This window comes from Anomalospiza imberbis, chromosome 27 (genome assembly GCF_031753505.1).
Source record: "Anomalospiza imberbis isolate Cuckoo-Finch-1a 21T00152 chromosome 27, ASM3175350v1, whole genome shotgun sequence".
Lineage (NCBI taxonomy): Eukaryota > Metazoa > Chordata > Aves > Passeriformes > Viduidae > Anomalospiza > Anomalospiza imberbis.
In genome coordinates this window covers 2,435,623-2,454,964 of record NC_089707.1, presented here as the reverse complement: position 1 = coordinate 2,454,964, position 19,342 = coordinate 2,435,623, and the positions used below count along the sequence as shown (strand labels likewise).

The following is a 19,342-nucleotide window of genomic DNA, read 5'->3' as shown; positions in this document are numbered from 1 at the left end:
CGGGTGGCACCGAGGGCCGTGCACAGAGTGCCCTTGTTCCCGCAGAAAGTGGCCCCTTGTGTGGCCCTTGCTCGGGGCCGGAGGGCGGCGGTGGTGGGAGTGTCCCCGTGCTGGGACAGCGTGGGCACGGCCAGGCTGGGGGCACAGAGGGTCCCCTGGCACCTCCTGACTCTCCGTGTGCCCTCCTTGTGTGTCCCCCTGTCCTGCCCGGGGTGGGGATACATGCCAAGCTGTGCTGTGCCAAACTGGACCATGCTGGGCTTTGCCGTGCCACAACAGACAGCTGGACTGGGCTGGACTGGGCTATGCCATGCTGAACCAGCCCAGGCCATGCTATGTCATGCCAAGCTATGCCATGCTGTGCCAGATTGGCTGTGCTGTGCCATGCTGGACTGAACTGGGCAGTGCTGCCCAGGCCACACTCTCTGTGCTGCTCTGTGGCAACCAGGGCAGACCTGGGCTGGACCACACCAAGCTCCCAACCCCATCCCTGCTGTGCCAGCCCCAGGCCGTGGCATGCTGGGCTGTACCATGCCAGGCAGACTGTGCCAGCCCCAGGCCATCATCTGTGTGCCAGAGCTGGGCTCTGTGTGCTGGGCTGTGTCAAGCCAGAAAGATTGTGCCAGGCCTGGGCTGTCCCATGCTGTGCTGTGCTGTGTGCCATGCCGTGCTGTGCCATGACGTGGCAGACTCTGCAGTGCCAGGATGTGCTGAGCCAGGCAGACTGTGCCAGCCTTTGCCAACCACATGATGTGCTCTACTGTGCCATGCCATGCCAGACTGTGCCACACTGGGCTGTACTGAGCCAGGCAGACTGTGCCAAACCCAGAATGTACCATGCCCTGTCAGCCCCACACCCTGCCATGCTGTGCCAGCCCCATGCCATGCCAGCCCTGTGCTATATGCCGTGCCAGGCCTATGTTGTGCCAGTCCTGTGCCATTTCAGCCCCATGCCATGTCAGCCTCATGTCTTCTTCTCTGATGTTGTGCTGTGCCATTCCAGCCCTGGGCCATGTGGGTCTCATGTCATGCTGTGCTGTCCCCAGGCCATGCCAGCCCCCTGCTGTGCTGTGCCACTTCATGCTGTGTTGCACTGGCCTCATGCCGTGCCAGCCCAATGCTGTACCATGCCAGCCCTATGCCGTGCCACCCCCATGCCGTGCCAGCCCAATGCTGTACCATGCCAGCCCTATGCCATGCCAGCCCCATGCCGTGCCAGCCCAATGCTGTACCATGCCACCCCCATGCCGTGCCACCCCCATGCCGTGCCAGCCCCATGCCGTGCCAGCCCAATGCTCTGCCAGCCCCATGCCGTGCCAACCCCATGCCGTGCCAGCCCCATGCTGTGCCAGCCCCATGCTGTGCCGTGCCAGCCCCATGCCGTGCCAGCCCCGTGCCGTGCCGTGCCGTGCCGTGCCAGCCCCGGGCTCGGCGCTGATGCGCGTCCGGTGACGCGGCGGGGCCGCTGGGCGGCGCCCCGGGCGCACCGGCGGGGCGGACCGGGCGCACCGGGCGGAGCGGGCGCAGCGGGAGGCGGCGGCGGCGGCGCGGCGGGATGGACGAGCCCAGCATCCTGCGGCGCCGGGGCCTCCAGGTGAGCACCGGGCACCAGCACCGCAGGCCGGCGGGGCGGGGGCGGGAGGGAGCGCGGGGAGCCCGCTCCCGGTGAGCCTGGGCTGGGGGCGCGAGTCTGCAAGGGGTGGGCGCTGCGGGGACGCGGGGGGCGGGCGCTGTGGGTGAGAGGTGGGTGCTCCGGGTGGGAGGTGGGTGCTGGGGGCGAGAGGTGGGTGTTCCGGATGCGGGTCTGCGAGGGGTGGGTGCTGGAAGTTGAGAGGTGGGTGCTCCGGGGGTGGGTGCGCAAAGGGTGGGTGCTGGAGGTGAGCAGTGGGTGCTCTGGGTGCGTGTGAGCCTGGTGCTGCGTGTGCAAGAGGTGGGTGCTGCGGGTGAGGGGGGTGCTCTGCGTGTGCAAGAGGTGGGTGCTGCGGGTGAGGGGGGTGCTCTGCGTGTGCAAGAGGTGGGTGCTGCGGGTGAGGGGGGTGCTCTGCGTGTGCAAGAGGTGGGTGCTGCGAGTGGGAGCTGGGTGCTCTGCGGGAGTGTGAGAGGAGCGGGTGCTGCGTGTGGGATTGGGGGGCTCTGCGTGGGGGTGTGTGAGAGGTGGGGGCTGTGGGTGAGAGGTGGGTGCTGTGTGTCAGCGGTGTGGGACAGGTGGGACAGGAGCCGGGCACCCACCTGGGAGCCTGGCAGGGTCTGAGCCCCAGCTATGCCATGGGATGTTGTTGGGGGGTACCCAACTGTGTGGGGGCTCCCAAGGGTCCCTCCAGCCCAGCTCCCGATGCCGGTTCGTGCCGAACCGCTGTGCCAGCCCCTCTCTGAGCCCCTCTCTTGCCTGGTGTCCCCTTAGGCAGAGGGGCACCCATCCTCCTGCCCATCCTGCAGCCGCTCCCGCAGGAACCCCGGCGCTCACTGCCGCCTTCGGAGGGGTGATGACCGGGGACCCCCCGGCTGGCAGAGCTGAGCCGGATTTTCCGGGTGACCTGACGCCTCCATCCCCATCTGCAGTATCCGGGGGGCCCGGGCGGAGCTGTCGGCGCGGTTGGAGGATGGCACGGCGCTGCCTTCATCCGAGCTGGCAGCTCCGCGGGCAGCTGCGCTCCGCTGCACGCTCAGCCCGGGAGAGAGCCCTGTGCGGGAGCTGCCTCCCCGCGGATGCGGATGGACAGAGCCATGGCCGTGGGCTTCGGGGCTCGTGGCTGTGGGTGTCATTCCTGGCAGTCCAGGGAAGGGCAGAGTCGTGGCACCCGGCTGAGTGCCCACATGCCCGTGGCAGGAGGGGTGGGAAGGGGCTCCCTACCAGGGACTTAATCCCAAAGGGCTGAGCAGCAATGCCGTCCCCGATGCTGTCCCAATGCCGTCCCTGATTCTGTCCCGGTGCCATCCCTGATTCTGTCCCTGGTGCCATCCCTAGTGCTATCACCGATGCCATCCTCGGTGCTGTCCCTGGTGCGGTCCCTAAGGTGTCCTCACAGGGATCAGCTGATGGCTAATCCTGGCTCCCACTGGGACTTGCTGAAGGGACATGCACCATGCTGGACAGGTGTGTCAGGCACTCTGTGTGTGCTGGCTCTGTGACACTACCCCACAGGGGTCCTCAGGGCCACTGGGGGATGCTCGGGGTGTCCCTGGGGACACACAGTGGCCGGAGAGCCCCTGGCAGTGAAGGGTATTGGGTTCTCTGAGCACTGGCACCCATGGATGGGTGTGGGTGAGCATGGGGGACAGTCCTCTGTCCCACTGTTCCATCTGCACACAGCTGAGCACTAAAACCCCCAGCCTGACCCTCCTCTGCCTCCTGCCCTGCGCAGGGGCTGGTGGCCAGTAACACAGCTCCAGATGTGGCTGGGGATCCGGGCTGGGTGACAGCAGGGCTGGCTGAGGGTGCTGGGGGCTCCCGCTCCATGTAAGGACCCCGTATCCCCTTGCCCAGCCCGGGCCTGGGGTCAGCCTGTGCTGGGTGCACAGGGACACCCACACCCACGCCGTGTCCCCTGTCCCTGCAGCCACAGACATGTCCCATGCCACCCTGGGGCAGACATGGACCCGTGGGCCCCGGGGCTGCCGAGTCCCTGTGCACCCAGGCATGATGTCACCCGTTGCCATGGCAATGCTGCTGCATCACTGCGTTGCAGCGCGCCCCAATCCCGGGATTTCCACAGGGGCTGCGTGGCGTGGGCAGCAGGATGGGGCATGGGTACCCCGGGGTTTGGGGGGTGTATGGATGCTGCTGGGGGCCCCCACATGGGTGGCAGCAGCTCCAGCCCTCAGGGAGCTCCGTGCCCGTGCCAAAAATGGGCTCAGGCTGCTCAGGGGTACGGGACCGCTGGGCACAGGATCAGGGCAATGATGGGGCATTAACCAGCACCTGCAGCTGCCACATGTCCCTGCATCCCACGGTGTGCCAGGGCACACATCAGCCCATCCACGTTGTGCCACTCACAGTGTGCTGGCAGAATTTGTGACACTCTGTGGGGTGACAGGTGGCACACGGGTGGGGACCAGAGCAGTGCTGGAGCCGGATGGTGCCCAGCACACCAGGAGGATGGCACTGGTGTGGGTTCCTGTTCCAGCTGCCCTTTGGCCCGGTGCACCACCTGTGAGCAAACAGTTCTCACAAGAAATATTCCCAGAGACTGGAAAAATAAATAACCTAGGGGCTGCTGGCCACTTCCCACTCCCAGGCCAGGGGGGACGAGATTGGGGACAGGGAGAGGCCACCATCCTGAGGGCCATGCTCCAGCTGGGCACACGGGTGCTGCTCCCACTGTGCCATCGCTCCTGGGCCTGGCCATGGGACCAGCAGCCCTGGGGACGCTGGAAGATGTCCTCTTGTGCTGGCCCGGGGTGGGTGATTTGTCACCCTCACCCTGGGCACTGTGAGTGGGGATCGATCCTGCGGTGACAGCCGGGTGTGGCAGTGGGGGTGCTGCCAGGTGTGTGGGTGTGGCTGGCAGGGTTGGCAGGTGGCACCCCCCGACTCCCAGGGCCACACTCTGACCCCACCTCGCGCTTGTCTTGTTGCAGAAGGAGCTGAGCCTGCCGCGCCGAGGAAGAGCGTAAGTCCCCGAGCTGGGCCACCCAGGGCGTGGGTGGGGGGTCACCGGGAGGGTCACACCTGGGGACCCAGCACTGCCACTGTGGGTGGCAGCAGGGATGGCTGTTGAATGGCACCAGGGCGTGTTGTCCCCAAACCTGGGGTGGCATCATCATGTTCTCTGGCACTGGAGGGACCTGATGGCTCATCTGGGGTGTACTGGGATGTACTGGGGTTAACTGGCGTGTACTGGGGTGTTTGTGCTCAGCTGCGGGTGTGTTGGGGTTCTAAGCATTATTGGAGTGTACTGGGGTGTACTGGCGTGTGTTGGGGTGTTCTAAGCAGTACTGGGATGTATTGGGGTACACTGGGATGTGTTGGGGTGTTCTAAGCAGTCCTGGGGTGTTTTGGGGTACACTGGGGAGTGGTAGGGGGCTGCTGCAGCGCTGCCCTGGGTGTTTGTGCCGGGACTGTGCTGGGGATGCGCGGCAGGAGCACTGGGGCGGTGTTAGGGACGCCCTGCAGCCATATCGGCACGGTTAGGGATCACCGGGGCTGTACCGGGGCTGTACCGGGGCTGTGCTGGCATTGCGGTGCCTCAGCAGCGGCAGCGCCCCGGCACATCCCGGGAGCGGTCCGGATCGGGGCCGCCGCTGGACCGGGTAGACCGAGTCGGGTGCGCGGGGGCCCGGGGGCTACCGTGCCGTGCCGTGCCGTGCCGTGCCGTGCCGCGGGGGCGGGCCTGGGCCCGGCGGGCCGAGCCGGGAGCCCCGTCGGGGCCGCCGGTGCCGCCCGCCCGCGGGAGCCGCCCAGCGCGGGGGCCGCCGGTGCGGCGGGAGCGGAGCGGGAGCGGAGCGGGGCGGTGGCGGCGGCGGCATGAAGTCGCGTCGGGACAGGCTGAAGATCCCCTCGCTGACCTTGGAGTGAGTCGGAGCCGGGGCAGGGCGCGCCGGGGCAGGCACCGGCACCGGGGGCGGGCGGCAGGACCCTGGGCCATCCCCGTCCCGCTGCTTCCCTGTCCCGACGCGTGCCCCGTCCCGGTCCACTCCTATCCCGCTGCATCCCCACCCCCAGGCCGCAGGTCCTGGTCCTTTCTCCTGCAGTCACAGCCCCGGAGCCTGGCCCGCGGTGACAGCCCCCGCGGCAGCGCCAGACCGCCCGCTGTCTTTCCCAGGCTCAGCCTGCAGTGTCCCTGCTGTCCTCTGCGCTCCCCCTCCAGCTCTGCCTCACTTTCCTTGCCTGACCGCCCCCCCCAGCCCCTGTCCCCTCCGTTCTGGGCCCCCGGCCCCCTCCAGCCCCAGGGGACTGTGCCACCGAGGGGCCACCAGCGCCATCCATCAGCCGCTGACACCGCGCCGGCACGTCTTGCCTTGCAGCTTGTCTCCGAGCAGCCAGAGCCCGACGCTGCTGAGCCCCTGCAGCCCCTGCAGCCCCTGCAGCCCCTTACTAACCCTGCACCCCTGGAGGTAAGACCCCCCCAAACCCTCCCCGGAAACCGTGGCCACCTGCTCCAGGGAATGAGAGGGAAGAGGTGGAGATGGGGACAGAAAGGCGGGTCCCCTCCACCAGGGATGTCCTGGGGCACCCCAAAAGGCTACGACTGTCTTTGATGGGACACATGGAGTGGTGTGGCTGGGGTCTGTGCCAACCCCTGCACACCCCAAAACCAGCCTGGCTGTGCTGCTGGCTTTGTCCTGCTACTGACAGGTCCATTTTGGGGAGCCCCAGTGGGGATGGTGTGACAGCAGCTCAGGCTCAGGCTCTGAGCACCCCCGTTGTGAAGGGGGGCTTTGAGAAAGGACCAGGGCAGGGCCCTGTGATGGGAGCAGGATGGTGCCTCCTTTGTCACCTTTTCTGCTCCGCCGCGGGCTGAAGGTGAGGAGGGGCTGCTCCGGAGGGGTGGGTTCCCCCCTCTACCCTCCCCCAAAATGCCACAAGCCCCTTGTGGTGCCCCACCAGTGGAGGTGGTGGCCGGGCCCTGCGCCCTGTGCCAGCTGCGCTCTGCCCCGGGGACAAGGTGCACCAGCTGCGCTGGCACCGGCGGTCACACCCCGCCCTGTGCCCCGTGGCGCCCGCGGCACAGAGCTGCACCTGCCCGGCAGCCGGGGCTGACGCCGGTGCCTCCGTCCGTGTGCCGGGGAGAGCAGCTGGTGGCGGCAGAGCGGGATCCGGTGGCAGCTCTGCCGCTGCTCAGCAACAGGCAGAGCCATTTGTGGCCAGGAGGGCAGAGCCCGGCGGCTGCCTGTGCCCTGCCTGCACACGGGGCCTCTGCTAGCCCTGCCTGGCCACCGCTTGCCCCGTAGTGACTGCAGCGTGTGGGAAAACCAGCGTGGCCTTGTGAGTGCTCAGCTGAGGCCTTGAGGAGAGAGTTTTTGGGATGCTGATGGTGACAAGGAGGAGGATGAGGATGGGGACAAGGACTGTGCTGGTGTCTCATGGCTGCTGGGCAGGACCTAAGGGGAAGGTGCTGAGCCCCTGCCCAACCCAGCAGCACCAGGATTTTGGGCTGTGGCACTGGCCCGGTGAGTGTGGCAGTGCCATCCCACACAGCTCAGGAGGTTCTGGTGTCCCTTGTGTGCCACCACACGGGAGGGTGGGTTCACCTGGCTCTGTGCTGGGATCTCCCCAGCTGAACGGGAAAGCCACTGTGGGTGAGAGGTTGCAGGGCACTGCCAGGACTCTGGGGGTGCCCTCCGAGGACACATCCCATGGCTGGCAGGGGGCTCCCAGGAAGCCCCAGACTTTAGGGCTGCCCCCGCTGACTTAGGGGATGATGTTTGTGCCCCTCGAAGGCATCAGTAGCAGTTGTTGAATCTCCATGGTAAACCTGACCCCATTTTGGGGTGCTGCCCTGTCTCTATGGTAACCCAAAGCCCATTTTGGGGTGCTGCCCCATCTCTGGGCTAACCCTGACCCCATTTTGGGGTGCTGCCCCGCCTCTATGGCAACCTCGACCTCCTCTTGGGGTGCTGCCTCACCCCCAGGCCAACGCCGACCTTATTTTGGGGTGATGCCCCATCCCTACCGTCACCCTGACCCCATTTTGTGCCGCTGCCGCCTTTCCGTGGTAACCCCCCCACCCCCACTTCCTCTCCTTTTGGGGGTGATCCCCCCATCTCCATGGCAACCCCGACCCCGTTTCGGGGCGCTGCCCGTTTCCATGGTAACCCCGTCGCCGCCGGGCGGGAAGGGGCGGGCGGCAGCGGGAGGCGGCGGCGGCGAGAGGCGGCGGGAGCGCGGCCCCGCTCCCGTCCCGCTCCGGGCCCCGCTCCGCGCCCCCGGCGCGGCCCCGCACGGTCCCGGGGGCACCGCTCGCTGCCGGTGGAGCCGCCGGGTGCCGGAGGAGGCGGCCGGGCCGCGGCGGGGCCGCGATGTCGGACCCGAGCTGCTGGGGAGCCGCCCCGCCCGGCTACCGGGGCCAGCGGGCGGCCGGCGCCCTCCTCCAGCGCTCCAAGAGGTACCGGCGGCCGCCACCGGCTCCGCGGGGCACCGGCGGGAGGGGCTCAGGGGGGGAGCGGCGCCGCTGCGTGGTTTGGGGGGCTCGGGGGGGAAGATCGGGGTGCGTGGTTTGGAGGGTTTGGGGGGCTCGGGGGGGAAGATCGGGGTGCCTGGTTTGGGGGGGTTCAGGGGGAAGATGGTGGTGTGTGGTTTGGGGAGGTTCGGGGGTGAAGATCGAGGTGTGTGGTTTGGGGGGGTTCAGGGGGAAGATCGGGGTGTGTGGTTTGGAGGGTTTGGGGGGCTCGGGGGGGAAGATCGGGGTGTGTGGTTTGGGGGGTTCAGGGGGAAGATCGGGGTGCGTGGTTTGGAGGGTTTGGGGGGCTCGGGGGGGAAGATCGGGGTGTGTGGTTTGGGGGGGTTCAGGGGGATGATGGTGGTGCGTGGTTTGGGGGGGTTCAGGGGGAAGATCGGGGTGCGTGGTTTGGGGGGCTCGGGGGGGAAGATCGGGGTGCGTGGTTTGGGGGGGTTCAGGGGGAAGATCGAGGTGGGTGGTTTTGGGGGGGTTCAGGGGGATGATGGTAGTGTGTGGTTTGGGGGGGTTCGGGGGAAGATCGGGGTGTGTGGTTTGGGGGGGTTCAGGGGGATGATGGTGGTGCGTGGTTTGGGGGGGTTCAGGGGGAAGATCGGGGTGTGTGGTTTGGGGGGGTTCAGGGGGATGATGGTGGTGCGTGGTTTGGGGGGGTTCAGGGGGAAGATCGGGGTGTGTGGTTTGGGGGGGTTCAGCGGGGGTGATGGGGGTGCGTGGTTTGGGGGGGACAGCACACGCCACGGTGCATGGGGAGTGGGCAGCGTGCGTGACTGGGCGGGGGGGATGTGTCTTTGCAGCGGGGGCACACGTGGTGTGTGGGTTTGGGGGTCCTTACCCGGCAGGGGGAGTGTGTTTTTGGGGGATGGACCAGAGTGTATGGTCTGGGGGGGGCACGTGTGTGGTTTGGGGTGGTGTCTAAGCATTTGGGAGGCACAATGGGCTGTGTGGTTTGGGGGGGCCTGTGTGCATCGTGGGGTGCAGCAGGGTGCTTGGTTTGGGAGGGGCAACAAAGCGTGGGGAGGTGGGCACCAGATTGTGTGATATGGGGGGGGGGCTGTGCACCAGGGTGTGTGGTTTTTGGAGCGGGTCTCAGCACTGCGGGGGTCACATGTGGGTGTGTGGGTTTGGGGGAGCTGCACATCACAGCTGCATTTTTGGGGGTGCTGGGCAGTGAGGCAACACCCTCCAGATCCCAAGTGGGGCAGGGTGGGGTGGGCTGTGCAGCGTTGGGTGGGTTGGTTGGGACCCCAGTGCTGCAGGGGATGTGGGATTTAGGGTTCCAGGGCATTAGGGGATGTTTTGGGGTGCTCTGTACCCATCCTTGGTGTGTGTGTGGGTTTGGAGGGGGTGTCTTACATGTTCGAGGGAGGACACACCCCTGTGACCCCCTGTGCCAAGGTGGACACTACTGGAGGGATGGATCCCATGTGGCACATAGCCTGAGCGAGGGTGAGGGTCCCCAGGGTGCCTGGAGGGGTGAGAAGGGGCCAGGGCTCCGGGGGGGCAAAGAACTCCCACCCCTTTTGGCAGCAGGGCTGGGGGGTGCATAAATGGGGTGCAGTGGGGCTGCCCTGGGTCTCCAGCTGCAAGGCCAGGCCTAACCCAGGCAGGCTGGTGGGACACGTCCCCAAGGAGGGGGACAGGAGGTGCAGAGCACCCGCTGAGCCCCCAGGTGTGGGTGGTGGAGGCTGGGACCTCCATCCATCAGATTTAGGGTGCTGTAGCTGGCCCAGGCATCAAACCCTGCCAAGGCTTTGTGTAACCGAGGTGTTTAATGGGTGCGGAGGCAGAGCAGAGAGATTCCCATTGTTGCTGTCTCTCAGTGTCAGTGTGAGCTGGCACAAAGCAACACGGTTGCTTAGCAAAGGTATCCATCCCATCCCAGCCCGGGAAGGCGCCTGCCTCACCTGGGCTGTGGGAATTCTTGCTGCCAGTGCACCAGGACGGGCAGAGAGGGCCTTTAATAATTAAGAAAAGACGTTGGATGGGGTTTTCCAATCTGGGGTGGCCAAGCTGGGGGGGCTCTGGGGGAGATGTGTAATTGGAAAGATGATCTAGGCAGTCATCTGTCTCCAGCTGAGCATGATGAGGCTGTAATTCTCATGAAGGGCAGAGGATTTGCTCTTCTTTCATTGGTATTCCTAGAATCCACGGTGAGGACCGGTCTGGCCTATTTAACAGAAAGCTTATGATGTTATTTAGTGGGATTAAGAGGTTTGAGGGATCCTAATTTCCCGTGGGGGATGTAGAGATGGCCGGCGCAGGGCAGGAGAGGAGGTGGTTTGATGCTGACGGGGTTCTCCTTCTCCATGGATGGCTGTTCACACCTCAAACAGCACAGGAACACAGCCCAGCAAACCTAACAGGTACAATTTCCTACCCGCCACCCGGAACCCGAGGAGCAGGGAAGTGCAGGGACGCACCCCAGGGTGCTGGGCAGGTTCTTGAGGCTTTTTTTGCAGTGCAAAGAAATAAATAAGTCTATACCTAACTTGTTACCCTGTGATTCCCATTGAGGATTTAGGATTTTGCTCTTGGGAGGTGCTTGCTGTGTTGCTTGGTGCTCCAGGGTGGGTTCATAGGAGCACTCACAGTGCTTTAGGTTGGGGTGGGATGAGAGTGTGGTGGGGTCTGTGCCAGGCAGCGTGTTGCATTTCACTGTCCAGACCCTGGTCCTCATCCCAGCCCCATTCCAGCCCTGTCCCAGCCCCATCCCTGGAGGCAGCCGAGTTCAGCGCTGTCACAAGTCATGGAGGACAAATGTCATGAAGAAACTTGGGATGCAGCTGCTTGGTTCAGCGGGTTTCAAAGTTAAACATGAATTTATCCCACTGGAAAGCAATTTTTTTTCCAGGACGCGGTGATCCATGGCACTTCCCCAAATCTCCAGGCACATTAGAGCTGTTGGGGGATATGGAGCCAGCAAGGAAGGGAGCTGGGAGCACAGACACATGCTCTCAGTCACGCAGCAGGAGCGGAGCCGCCCGCTCTGCCCTTTGAGATTGTGCCTGTTCCCTTATCACCTCCCGAGCGCGCCCTGCTCCCTCCACCCCGCACCCACTTTGTCCCAAGCCAGCTCTTTTCTGCCTCGGATTCACCTGCCTGCAGTGCCCGGCACCGGGCTGGCATCTGCCACATGGTGCTCTGATGTCCTGGCAAGTTTTAGGGGCGGATCCCGCGGGAGAGGAGCAGGAACTGCAGCCCCTTTGTGCACTTCCCTGCCTGGCCCTCGGTGTTCCACAGCCCTGGCCCCGAGCCACGCGTCCCTGCTCGCCCAGATCCCGGCAGAGCCGTTTGCCAGTTGAGACGTCGGCGTTGTGCTGTGCAGCCGCATCCCGGCAGGATCCCCAGCGAGCTGCTCACGGTTGCCAGCCCCAGCTCAAGGAGTGTTTGGACAGCGCTCTCCGGCACGGAGTGGTGTCCTGTGCAGGGCCAGGAGTTGGAGTCCGTGATCCTTGTGGATCCCTTCCAACTTCAGGATATTCTGGGACTCTGTGGAGCTGCCAGGTTCTGCTCCATCTCCTGCCCCTGGACATCCCGTGCCGAGGCCAGGTGCTGCTGCGGTGCCGGTTCCTCCTCCCGGGCAGCCTCCCGACGGCTGACACACGATTTTGCTCCAGGCTTTGGGGTCACACAGGCTGTCACACACTTTCCATCTCCCTTGAAACAAGTGCTGGGTGGCAGCGGCAGCGCCACGGCCAAGGCAGCCTCAGCCCGAGCGGCGCGGGAGATGCTGACAGCGATTTTCCACTCCATTTTTGGTACCAAACGTGCAATTAGGTGATGGAGGCAGAGCGGACGGCAGCCCCAGCGCCTGCCATCGGAGCTTGGCAGCTCGTCTGTGCCCTGGGGCTGGTTTCTAGCCCGAGGTTTCCGTGTGGGAAGGATGGGAAGCAGCTGGAGATGATGTGTCAGGGCAGGGGGGTTACAGTGGTGCAGGATGGTTGTGGGAGCCGAGGGTGGAGCGCGCGGAAACAGGAAACGTCGGCCTCGCTCTGTGTCACCATTACTGGAACTTGCTTCACTAAAGGTTTGTTTTCACTCCCAAAATGAAAGCGAGGGAGGAGAGGTGATCCCCTCGTCCCCGGGCTGTCCCCTCTGCAGGACACAGACGCGGTCCCTGTGGCAGGGCTAGCAGAGAAGCAATGTCAGAGCTGGCAGCTCTTTGCAGCGCTCCTGGTTCCTAAACCTCTTTGTGTGCCACTGCGGTGCCAGGGCAGGGCTGCTCACACTGCCTCAGTTTCCCATCCGGCACACGGGGCCGGCAGCAACCGAGGCTTGTGGGTTTTGGCTGTGAGTTTGCAGCTCTGCTTGGGATTCAAGCCTGGGTTTAAGTGACAAAATCAAACACCGGAGGCAGAAAAGGGTTAGATGTGATGTTAGGAAGGAATTGTTCCCTGTGAGGGCAGTGAGGCCCTGGCACAGGGTGCCCAGAGCAGCTGGGGCTGACCCTGGATCCCTGGCAGTGCCCAAGGCCAGGCTGGACAGGGCTTGGAGCAGCCTGGGACAGTGGAAGATGTCCCTGCCCATGGCAGGGGTGGGCTGAGATGGTCTTAAAGTTCCCTCCCAACCCCAACCATTCTGGGATTCTGTGATTCCAGGAAGGGCAAATAGGGAGGGGAAGATGTCTCCCCCCAACATCTCAGCTCAGCCCAGGTGCTGAGAGGGAACCTCTGAGCCCTCCAGGGTCGCTGCAGCTCCAGGTGAGCTCAGAGCAGTCACAGGATGTGTGTCCTGGGGGACACCCAGACACCCCTCAGCCAGGGTGCAGGGAGGTGCAGAGGAGGGGTTTGGGGGGCCCCAAGCAGCTTCCCTGGTGGCTGAGACCTTCAAAAGACTTGGGGCTCCTGGCTTTAGCTCCACTAAAACCAGAGCAGGAGAGAGATGCCAGAGGGAGGTGAGGGATGCTAAATGTCAGGTGTGCAGCTCTGTCCGTGGATGTGCAGCTCTGTCCATGTGTGGAGCTCTGTCCATGTGTGTGTGCAGCTCTGTCCATGTGTGTGCAGCTCTGTCCATGTGTGGAGCTCTGTCCATGTGTGGAGCTCTGTCCATGTGTGCATGGAGCTCTGTCCATGTGTGTGGAGCTCTGCCCATGTGTGTGTGGAGCTCTGTCCATGTGTGTGGAGCTCTGTCCATGTGTGGAGCTCTGTCCATGTGTGCAGCTCTGTCCATGTGTGTGTGCAGCTCTGTCCATGTGTGCAGCTCTGTCCATGTGTGGAGCTCTGTCCATGTGTGTGTGCAGCTCTGTCCATGTGTGGAGCTCTGTCCATGTGTGCAGCTCTGTCCATGTGTGTGTGCAGCTCTGTCCATGTGTGGAGCTCTGTCCATGTGTGGAGCTCTGTCCATGTGTGTGTGCAGCTCTGTCCATGTGTGTGTGCAGCTCTGACCATGTGTGTGTGGAGCTCTGTCCATGTGTGGAGCTCTGTCCATGTGTGTGTGGAGTTCTGTCCATGTGTGTGTGGAGCTCTGTCCATGTGTGCAGCTCTGTCCATGTGTGCAGCTCTGTCCATGTGTGGAGCTCTGTCCATGTGTGTGTGGAGCTCTGTCCATGTGTGTGTGGAGCTCTGTCCATGTGTGTGTGGAGCTCTGTCCATGTGTGGAGCTCTGTCCATGTGTGTGTGGAGCTCTGTCCATGGCATATGGAGCTCTGTCCATGTGTGTGGAGCTCTGTCTATGGATGTGGAGCTCTGTCCATGTGTGTGTGCAGCTCTGTCCATGTGTGGAGCTCTGTCCATGTGTGTGTGGAGCTCTGTCCATGTGTGTGTGCAGCTCTGTCCATGTGTGGAGCTCTGTCCATGTGTGGAGCTCTGTCCATGTGTGTGGAGCTCTGTCCATGTGTGTGCAGCTCTGTCCATGTGTGGAGCTCTGTCCATGTGTGTGGAGCTCTGTCTATGGATGTGGAGCTCTGTCCATGTGTGTGTGGAGCTCTGTCCATGGATGTGGAGCTCTGTCCATGTGTGGAGCTCTGTCCATGTGTGTGTGGAGCTCTGTCCATGGATGTGGAGCTCTGTCCATGTGTGTGGAGCTCTGTCCATGTGTGGAGCTCTGTCCATGTGTGTGCAGCTCTGTCCATGGATGTGGAGCTCTGTCCATGTGTGTGGAGCTCTGTCCATGTGTGTGTGGAGCTCTGTCCATGTGTGGAGCTCTGTCCATGTGTGTGTGGAGCTCTGTCCATGTGTGCATGGAGCTCTGTCCATGTGTGGAGCTCTGTCCATGTGTGTGTGCAGCTCTGTCCATGTGTGGAGCTCTGTCCATGTGTGGAGCTCTGTCCATGTGTGTGGAGCTCTGTCCATGTGTGGAGCTCTGTCCATGTGTGTGTGGAGCTCTGTCCATGTGTGTGTGGAGCTCTGTCCATGTGTGGAGCTCTGCCCATGTGTGTGCAGCTCTGTCCATGTGTGTGGAGCTCTGTCCATGTGTGGAGCTCTGTCCATGTGTCTGGAGCTCCATACACGTTTGTGGAGCTCTGTCCATGTGTGTGGAGCTCTGTCCATGTGTGGAGCTCTGTCCATGTGTGTGCAGCTCTGTCCATGTGTGTGTGGAGCCCTGTCCATGTGTGTGCAGCTCTGTCCATGTGTGGCGCTCTGTCCATGTGTCTGGAGCTCCATACACGTGTGTGGAGCTCTGACCACTCCTTGGCTGTTCATCAGTCTCTTGTACACCCACCTGGAGCCACCTGTTGTGAATCACTGTCCTTTACACCCTGGATGCCACATCTGCCACTCCCTTCTGTTTTTGGGATCTGTGGAGAATCCCTTTGCTTCCAGCTCACCCCCTCAGTGCTGTGGGTGTTCGTGGCCGTGGTGTGATGTTAAAAGCTGTCCTTTAATTAGTAGCATCTGTGTGGGTTCCTGTTCCCAGCTCGGTGAGGAAACTCGGTGTCTTTGCGGAATCTGCAGCCTGAGGAAGCGGAAATAGGGGAAGGGGAGGGTCGTCCTCATGCTTGAGCTTCTGCTCTCCGCCGTGGATATTTGCAGTTTCCTCTTGGCAGAGTGAAGAGGAACTTACATGAGCCCACAGTGTTTTAAACGGGGCTGAAATGTGGCAGTGGGGTACGACAAGAGTGGGGAGCAGCAGTGGGAATTTTTGAGGCTGAGCCACTCCTGCAAGGCAGCCTTGGACTCAGGGCTGAAAGGAAAACTAAAATTCCTGTGAAGATTGAAAGCTTGTGAGCTGGGAGGGTGGGAATGGAGATGGGGATGTGAAGACCCTGTGCTTGTGGATGTGGCCTTGCAGAGATGTTCTGTGGGATGCTGGGCTGTGGTACCAGGATGGGATTTTTGGGGAGTTTTGGGGTGTCAGGGTGCTGGTGCACATGACTCCCTCCTGCTGCCAGACAGAGCACAGCCCAGCTGGGGTAAAATTCCCACAAATTCCTGATGACACTGCAGCCTCAGGGGGTTGGGACTGTCCTCTCTGCTGTGACATGGGGACCACCAAGGGCAGGGAGATTTATAGGAACTGGGGGCATTTTCCATGCACTGGAGCAGGTCAGGTTGTGGCTGCTTGGCATTTCCACTGCTTCCTCCTTTTACATCCCTTTTTCTATTCCTGCCTGGGGCTGTTGCCCAAGGGACCTCCTGCCCCTGCCCTCCCCAGTGAGCCAAAACCAGAAGTGGGACCTTGTCGGGACAGTTCTTTGTTAAAAATAACCCTGTCTGCCCGTCTCCAGCAGCGTTGGGCCTGGGGATGGATCTTCCCTGTGGCAGGAGATCTGTAATCAGTGGGGTGACAGCCGCTGTGTTCCCTGGCACAGGAATTCACGTGCAAGCAGATATTTATGTGACTGAGCCCATCCAGCTCTGGCTGTCATGGATTCCCTAAATTAATTGCCTCTCTTTCTTCCCCAGTTGCCGAAGCAGCAATAGGAAGAGTTTAGTGGTGGGCACCCCCTCTCCAACCCTCTCACGGCCTCTCTCCCCGCTCTCCGTGCCAACAGGTAAGGGATTATCCCAGTGGATGGGTTCAGCATCTCCCAAAATCACCCAAATATTTTGTAGGGCTTCAGCACCTTGTTAGCAGCAGTGGACTGGCTCCAGGTGCCTTTTCCAGGGGGGAAATAGGTTGGGAAGTGCCTTAAAGACTTTCCCCTGAGGGAGCAGCCCGAAGCACTTTGGACATTGTGCTGGGGTGGGTTTTGGGATGAATTTTCCCCCTTTCTCTCTGCAGCTGGGAGCAGTCCCTTGGACAGCCCACGGAACTTCTCTGCCAGCACCTCCATCAACTTCCCCTTTGCTCGCAGGTGAGCTCCCAACCCCAGTCCCAGAGCAGTAAATATTCACTTGTAAAGATCATTCCCCCACCAGGGAACTGTTCTGTTGATCTCAAGTGACTTCTTTTGCTTTTATTTTTGCTCTTCTTCTGCCTGGTTTCTGGCCTGGTGGTGTTTCCTCTGCTATGACTGGTTCCTCCCGTACCCCAGCCATGCTCCTCGGACTGACAGGCAAGTACCAGGGATGGGCAAGGGCTGCATTTTGGGGAGGTGTCTGCTCCACATCCTCAGGGACCTTCTTTTCTAAGTGTTCAGGGCCAAGCTGGACAGGACTTGGAGCAATCTGGTCAAGTGGAAGGTGTTTCTGCACACGGCAGGGAGTGGGACTGGGTCTTTGAGGTCCTTTCCAATGCAAGCCCATCTGGGACTCTGTGATTCTCTGTTTGCATCCCTGCATGGGAAATTTTGCACCAGGACTGGGCTCCCTGCAGCTCTGGGAGCAGAAATATCTCTGTTCCCATCACACCACCCCTGGCAGTGTGTTCAGCCCCATCTCAAACTCCTGATGGATTTTCAGAAGTCCGGGGATGGATGTTCATCCGGGTCCCCACAGAGGCAGATCCTGCTGCATTCCGTCCCCAGCCCACGCCACCCCAGATGCAGCCAGCAAACTCTGTTTAACTAATTAATTAATTGCACCCATGGAGGGCGGGTGGCTGATTTCAAGCCATCGATCGTCGCGTGGAAACAAGCCCGAGGCTCTCGGGTGGTTTGCACACTTGTAACAGAGGGAACAGCCAGGCTGTGGGGTCAGGAGTTTGTGAGTGCTGGAGCTGGATGTGGCACCCTGCCAGCTCCTGCTGTCCTTGATCCCACATGGGAAATGGCAGTGGGAGGTGAAGGGCCTCATCTTGACCTGGCTGTGTCCCCATCCCTTGGAAACATCTCCAAGAGGAAGCATTCGCCTGCGTATGAGCAGTTCCCTTCCTGTTTATGGCCAGGCTCTGCTCCCCGGCGCCTGCTGTCTCAGGATGAATCTTTGGGAATCCCAGTTTCTCACCAAGAAAACTCCCAGCAGGCTGAATTTTGCTCTAATTAAAAATCAGACTCTCACAGGCTTTTTTTTTTTTTTTTTTTTTTTTTCCCGATCTGAAATGGATTCAGTGGATCCCCAGCTCTGTCCCTTTGCAGTGACCTTGCTGCCTGCCACTGCCCCTGCAACAGGCCCCCACCCACCTTATTCAAACCCCATTTCAGTCCATTCTGAAAAGAGGTTTCAGGGCTTTATTCCCCAAGCCATGCCTGTGTCCTGTTCCCCAGCTTTTGGCTCTGATGTTGTTGATTTGCATTTAGATGTTGGGTTTTTTCCCCTGTACGTGATTGCCATGTTTGCACTGGCAGGGCTGATGGCAGAAGGTGGTCACTGGCTTCGTTACCCTCCTCTGGCTATGGGACCAACACCCCCAGCTCCACGGTCTCGGTAACATTTGCTTTCTCATGGTAGCAGATGATAACATCCTAAAATCCCTGATTTTTGGTGAAATGCCTCCCAAGCCCCATGGTGCTGGGTTCTAAAGGACCATGTGCTTTAGCTTCATCCTGCTTCCCAAATGAGCTTTTAAGTAAGTCAAAAGGCTTGGCTGGGGGCTTGCAGCACGCCTGGGGGTTGCAGTGTCCCATTTCAGCATCTCTGGGTTAACTTCATCCCTGGGGTTACAGCATCTCCGGGAGTTACTGTGTCCTAGGGTTACAGTGTTCCTGGGGTTATAGCATCCCTGGGCATCAGAGCATCCCTGGGGTTACAGCATCCCTAGGTTACAGCATCCCAGGACATCAGAGCATCGTGGGAGTTACGGAACTCTGGGAGTTACAGCATCCCTGGGTGTGACAGGACTGAGCTGCCTGGGATGCTGGAGTTACAAGGGATGAGGCTCAGTGGAGCTGAACTGAGTGGGAGAATGGGGGATTTTGGGCTGGCAGTGAGCAGTGCAGACCTCTCCAGACTGCTCCTCTCCACGTTTCACACTCCCAAGCCCACCCCATGCTGCCTGCCAGTGTTTCCAGCCTCCTAAGAGTCTCCAAGGGATATTTCCCTCACGGGCTTGCTCACTGCCGGGAAGCACGGCCCCATCACTGATCTCCTTCCTCCCTCTCTCTGTTCCCAGTCATCTTCATCCTCCCAGGAGCGCCTGCACCAGCTGCCGTACCAGCCCACCCCCGACGAGCTGCATTTCCTTTCTAAGCATTTCCGCAGTACGGAGAGCGTCACGGACGAGGAGGGCAGGCACTCGCCCTGCCTGCGCCCCCGATCCAGGAGCCTCAGGTGGGAAGGAGCTCCCAGGACAGTACTGTCTTGGTTTGGGAAGACAGGTGTCTGCCTAAGGAAGGCAGGAGCCTCCCCTGAAATGGAAAATGTAAACCCTCTCCTTCTGAGTTATTATAATTTTGAAATTAAAAGGCTCTCAGGCAAAGATATGGGAATAGGAATAACAATTCTTTAATAGGAAAACTGAAAATGCAAATGCAATAGTACAAACAAACAAAAAAAACCCCAAACCACTGACAGAGTCAGAATAGACCTGACCCCCTGTGGGTCAGGGTGGTGGCAGCAGTCCCATCCCGTGGTGGCTCAGCCCTCCTGCAGTGCCAGCTGTGCTTCTGCTGGAGCAGGGATCCTGCACAAGGGGGGAGTTTTCCTCTGAAGCTCCAGGGCTGCTGGAGATGGGCCTGGGCTTCCTCTGGGAATGCAGTGGGGAAGAAAGCTGCTCCTCTGGGAATGCAGTGGGCAAAGGCTGCTGTGGTGTTCCAAGGTCAGATTGTATCCAGGTAGGAATGCTTGGCTCCTCCCCTGGGCAGAGCATCTCCCCATGGGATGATGGAACTTTATCAACCATGTAGGGACACTCACTGGCCATGAACAGAAGATAATTAATAGTTAATAATTAATGGCCCATGAACAGAAGAGATCTCCTGGAGGGAGGATTGGCTGTGGGAGAGATAAAGAAAACAGCCCAATGAA

General features: G+C 61.3%; 1 protein-coding gene across 9 annotated transcripts in view; it reads left to right on the top strand.

The window, feature by feature from the left end:
• The first annotated feature begins 1,456 nt into the window (after positions 1 to 1,456).
• MAST3 (microtubule associated serine/threonine kinase 3) overlaps positions 1,457 to 19,342 on the top strand; it is a 30,391-nt gene continuing 12,505 nt past the window's right edge. Inside the window, exons 1-8 of one of the 9 annotated variants that reach the window (XM_068174137.1) lie at positions 1,457 to 1,594; positions 4,579 to 4,610; positions 5,965 to 6,054; positions 15,962 to 16,050; positions 16,281 to 16,353; positions 16,534 to 16,554; positions 17,725 to 17,803; positions 18,489 to 18,646. In XM_068174137.1, coding sequence (XP_068030238.1) covers positions 1,556 to 1,594; positions 4,579 to 4,610; positions 5,965 to 6,054; positions 15,962 to 16,050; positions 16,281 to 16,353; positions 16,534 to 16,554; positions 17,725 to 17,803; positions 18,489 to 18,646 — 581 coding nt within the window. In that variant the 5' untranslated portion in view covers positions 1,457 to 1,555. Of the gene's footprint in view, positions 1,595 to 4,578; positions 4,611 to 5,358; positions 5,512 to 5,964; positions 6,055 to 7,808; positions 8,046 to 9,703; positions 10,481 to 15,961; positions 16,051 to 16,280; positions 16,354 to 16,533; positions 16,555 to 17,724; positions 17,804 to 18,488; positions 18,647 to 19,342 lie in introns of those variants that run through there. The other 8 variants (XM_068174131.1, XM_068174130.1, XM_068174132.1 and 5 more) reach the window with 8 other exon arrangements.